At 39.3% G+C, this 5,332-nt stretch overlaps 1 protein-coding gene across 1 annotated transcript; it reads right to left on the bottom strand.

Annotated features, from left to right (window-relative positions):
• Positions 1–386: 386 nt before the first annotated feature.
• On the bottom strand, positions 387–1,346 carry LOC136069776 (uncharacterized). Its single transcript, XM_065778672.1, has one exon. It carries the CDS (start codon positions 1,344–1,346, stop codon positions 387–389), a length of 960 nt encoding a protein of 319 aa, XP_065634744.1.
• Between the last annotated feature and the right edge of the window lie 3,986 nt (positions 1,347–5,332).

The following is a 5,332-nucleotide window of genomic DNA, read 5'->3' on the forward strand; positions in this document are numbered from 1 at the left end:
GGGGGTCTAGGACGCTCGTTATCCCGTCGGGGGGCCGACTCCTGGCGATTATGATCCGCTTTCTCTCTGTTGACGAACTTTTGCAACTTTCCTTGCCTAATGAAGGCTTTAATCTGCTGCTTTAGGTCGTAGCAATCGGCTGTATCGTGGCCATGATCTCGGTGGAAACGACAATATTTGTCTCGCGGCCGTTTGCTTAGGTCGCTCTTTAGTTTTCCCGGGAATGTTAGTGTCTCCTCGTCTTTGATTTGCATCAAAACTTGGTCAATCGGGGTGTTCAGGGGGGTGAAACTTGTGAACCTCCCGCTCGGGGGCTTAGGGCGCCTTTCGTCCCTTCTGTCTCCTGTCCTTGGTCTTTTCTGCCCTTGATCCTGACGCCAGTCCACCTAGCGTTCCCTTTTCCTGGGCCTTTCCTCCCGTGCAAGTAGTGCATCTTCCACGTTCATGTACTTGGTGGCCCTGTAAAGTACCTCTGACATGGTTTTGGGGTCGTTTTTGTATAGTGAGAACAAAAACTTGCCCTTCCGCAATCCGTTTGTGAAAGCCGCCACCAGCATCTTATCGTCGGCTTCATCAATTGAGAGTGCTTCCTTGTTGAAGCAGGTTATGTAGGATCTTAGCGTCTCATCTTCTCTCTGCCTGATGCTCATTAAGCACGCTGTGGACTTCTTGTACCTGTGTCCCCTAATGAAGTGCGAGGTGAATTGAGCGCTTAATTCTTTGAAAGTGTTGATGGAGTTCGATGTCAGCCGACTGAACCAAATTCTCGCAGGACCCTTCAGTGTGTTTGGGAAGGCCCTACACATGATTTCATCCGGTACCCCTTGCAAATGCATCAAGGTCTTGAATGTCTCCAGGTGGTCTAAGGGATCCTTGACCCCATCATAGCTCTCTATTTGTGGCATCCGGAACTTGTGTGGTAGGGGGAAGGAATTGACGAGTCCGGTGAATGGAGAGTCAGTCCGGTTCACTAGGTCGTCCAGATCACTGGACACTCGTCCCTTTAGGGCGTTCATCATGACTTCCATCTGTTCTTTCATCGCCTGCATCTCTGCGAACATAGGCGGGGTCATCGCATCCGTAAGGGATGGGAGGCTCATGTTTTGTCGTTCTGGCCTGCTTGGGGCATTACTCCCTTCAGGCCCTTCTCGTTCTCTTTGCATGGCGCTGGTACCTTCCTGATCCTCCCTCTGGTTGAGGGGTGCTGTGTTTCTTTGATGCAGCTGTTCTTCTAGGTCATGATTTTGTTTGGTGAGATGCTCTATGGCCGCAGTGAGGGTCCGGACTTGTCTTTCAAGTGCGATCGTGGGTAGTCCTTCTCCTTGGATGTCGTTGGTTGTTGCCATCGAGCGAGTGAGCACCATGTAACTCTTTTGTCTCAGGGATGAAGCAACGTCTGACTGCTCTCTTCTTACGAGTTCCCCACAAACGGCGCCAACTAATGAATCTGAGAAGTTCACCAATGAGTCGCACAATGCCCTTTTCACTTATATGTTAACCTGCACAAAGCAAAGGAGAAAACCTACCAAAGGGCGCCAGTGTGGTGCCAGCTAAATACCCTCCGAAGGTCAAGTCAGAAGTGTTCTTGCAACTCTAGAGTGCTAGAAAGGGTAAAATAATGTGTACCTTGGTTTGTGAGGGTATTGGGGCTTTTATAGTAGTAGAGGGTTGACATCTCTTTCTTGGTGCGGAAGTCTTTTCCTTATAGGACTCTTCTTGTAGAATCCTAAACATGATGGACAAATTTCCTCATTATAGGGAAGATTTTTACCAAATATATAAGATTTCCGGAGTCCAACTAGCGCAAGGACTCTGTTTAGGGCCTTATGAGAGTGGGCCCAGATATCCCCACTAAGGGGTCCAACAGGCCCATGGCTTAACCAGCCCACCTTCCTTCGCTCCGTCCGTATCCGGTCCGTCCACACGAGATCCGTCCACTAGAGACCCGTGCAAATGACGGGCTCGCCCATCCTGACGTTCGCGGACAATATTCGGCCCGTTCGATCACCAAAGGCATCTTAGCATGTATTCTCACCCTTTCAATAATAAAAGAAAAAGCATAAGTAAGAAAAAATCAAACACCAAAAAATAAAAATAAAAATAATACTAAACCCATACCAAAGAACACACATAAGGCAAATAAAAGTATAAAATAAATGAATAAATACTAAACCCATATATATAAAACAACATGCATAAGGCAAATAAGTCAAATAAAAAAAAACTGAGAAAGAAAGCGTCGAAAGACCAGGAGAGAGAGAACTCGAAACTTGAAGGAAAGAGAAACGGTAGAGTAAGAGAGAGGAAGCTTCTGGGTCACTGGAAGGGGTTTGGTTGTCACTGATTTATGGCAGAGTTCTCATAAAACATATCATATTAGAAATACTGAGAGGAAGAGAGGCGTTGGTCTTAGAGAACTCAAAAGAACTGAGAGACACAGGTCAAATTTTTAGCGCTTTTAGTCGATTGTTATGCTCAAAATAAGATTCCATTGCTAAACACATAAAAGAAAACACATAAGGCAGATAAAACCAAACACCAAAAAATATAATAATAACTAGCCTCTGAGCACGTGCGTGCTCAAAGGCTCTTCTATTTTTTTGGGTAAGGGTTAATTTATAACATTTATTATAATTTGGGATTGCTACATTTTCCAATCACACAAAAAAAAAAAAAAAAAAAAAAAAAAAAAAAAAAAAAATTTTTTTTTTTTTTTTTTTTGGAAGTGCATAATTTTGTTATTGCTTAGTCTCATTATTCTCTTATTTGGCCAAATGCTAAGAATTTATCAATTTTATGCCACACTTGAATATGTTAAAGTCATGGATTGAAGAACTATCTCAACTCTTAAGAGATGATTTTAGGCCATCTTTGTTTATTTTGAGCCTTTATTATTCTTTTTCTTGGTACATTATCACTAGTCACCCATTTGAACCTATTATTTTAGCCATTCTTTCTCAAACCGTTTCCCAAGTGTTCCAAGAATGAACACAATCAAATTGTCTTATTGTGGTAAATTTGTGGTGAAATAGTTGGAAGAAAAGGACGACTCATGCAAAAAAAAAAAAAAAATCGAGAATGCATTAGTTGATGAAAATTTGGAAAAAAGAAAGTGGAAGTGTAATATTCAAGAAACTTGAGAAGATAAATCAAATGCCATATACTCAAAAAGAAGTTTTCTCTCTAATTATTCTTGGAAACACTTTTTATTTTTACCTTTACACTTTGTTCCTAAATTATCTTCTTAACCCTACATTACGTCCCAATGAAAGTCCTATTTGATCTTAAGGAATATATGGTTTGGATATTGACATGACTAATCAATATGTGTGGTGTAATGTTCTTAGTGTTTAGCACCCTTTCATGAGACTATACATATTCTTTATTTTGTGCTACCGTTCTTCATCTTATTTATATGTGAGATATTTGTCTTTATTTTACATTATTCCACTCGCATATGTTTGAGATTGTTACACTATTTTCGGAGTAATTTTATTTGTTGAGTGTTAACACTAGTGAGATTTGAGTTGAAGCATAGTTTGGATAGAAATTCAATCCATATTTTATCTTAAGACTAAGGTTTTGTTTGTGTTGGCTAAACTATTCACACACTGGGTGTTGATAGCATGTGGAATATTTTTGGCAGTTATTAATTTTTTGACCTTTGACTAATTATATCTACTAAAGTAATAAAAAAAATTTCTTTTGTTTCCTTGTTTCGAGTCTTAAATTGCTAGGGACTAGCAATGAGCTAGTTGGTGTGTGCGAGAATAGCTTAATTTAGCGTAGGTATATTATTATTAGAAAGCATTATCATACTTATTTTGAGTTAATTCATGCATTTTATATTTGGTTTTGGTATAATTTTGAATAATTAATTTTATGCTTAATTGAATTTTAATTCATGAATATGTCATTTGTAGAAGAACAAACCTTTTTTTTTTTTTTGAAAAATAATTACAACATGCTGCTAACCCCGCAATTCGAATCCTTTCCCCCCTAGACCCCCAAGCACTTTGTGCATGGGGAGGTGCCAATTTAGCTACAAAGCTTTTGGCTTAGAAGAAGTAGAAGAACGAACGTAAATGAGTGGATTTGTACAAAGAAGAAGGCTAATGGACTTTAATTTTAGAAGGGTCATAATGAAGTTAAAGAATGCCAACCCAATTAAATTTGAATCCAATTGCAGTAAGGAATCAAAAGAAATTTGCTTCAAATCCAAATCCAATTCAGAGTAGGATTCCAGTTTGCGCACCAGTTAGTATTTTGAGCACAACTTTTGGCTCAGATGTCCAATTGAGATGATTCAAGTTAGGATCGAAAGCTTACTTAAAGGGCTACTGTGGACACTATGTGTTTTGGAGTCGCCACCTAGTTTTTGCAATGGCCTAGGAATATATAGCGTCCTCTCGAGGAAGGACCTTTTGATCTTACTACCAAAGATTTGGGTTCGAAGTTAACGTATGGTCTTAGAAAGGTGTCAGACACCCAAAATTGCCAAACCCTAAGGTTGGCTTCCCATCTTGTGTCTTATGTCTTAACTCTATTAGGGGCATACTCAATATTTGCATCTAACTCACACACACACACACACACTAGCATACATCTAACAATCAGCATGGCATCAATCATCCTTAACCATACACTTATCATGGCAATCAAATAAGGCCTATCATACATCTAATCATGGCATACCTTATCATACATCTAGCATACATGTCATGGTATCAAGGCATTCATCACACCAAAAACTCTAATCATACATCTAATCATGCTTCATCATATTACATCATCTAGGGTAGCAACAAAACTAGGCATAAAGATAGGCATGGCAAACAAATATAGATCATCACATGTATTCCAAACTTTTAGACATGAAATCAAACATCAAACAAACATATTACATCATTAAAATGCATGTTTGCATGACTTACCTCACTTACCTTGTAGCAACTCAACAACTATGGCATTATGCAAGAACATGTGAATGTGTGTTCATAGCATTGAAGCAAGGAAAACACAAATAAACCCTAATTATAACATGTGAAAGACAAAAAAGCTATAAAACTTGTGAAATAGAAGCTTAAAAGCATGAAAGTATGAAAAGAACCTAAGCAAAGTATACACATGAAAACAGAAGCAAAACAAAAGAAACAAAAATTAGGGTTTCTAGGCTGGTTCATGCCTACGCATGAACAACCCCGTGAGCGGATAGTCAAGCCTGCATATGCAGCCTTACTCATGTGCACGTGGGTTTCTGCCTAAAAACCCCAAAAACACAACAAATAAAGCAACACTTTAAACATAAATTCTAGCAACCTAAAATGCTTAA

The sequence above is a fragment of the Quercus suber genome, unplaced genomic scaffold (assembly GCF_002906115.3).
Source record: "Quercus suber isolate HL8 unplaced genomic scaffold, Cork oak 2.0 scaffold_188, whole genome shotgun sequence".
NCBI classification, from domain to species: Eukaryota; Viridiplantae; Streptophyta; class Magnoliopsida; order Fagales; family Fagaceae; genus Quercus; species Quercus suber.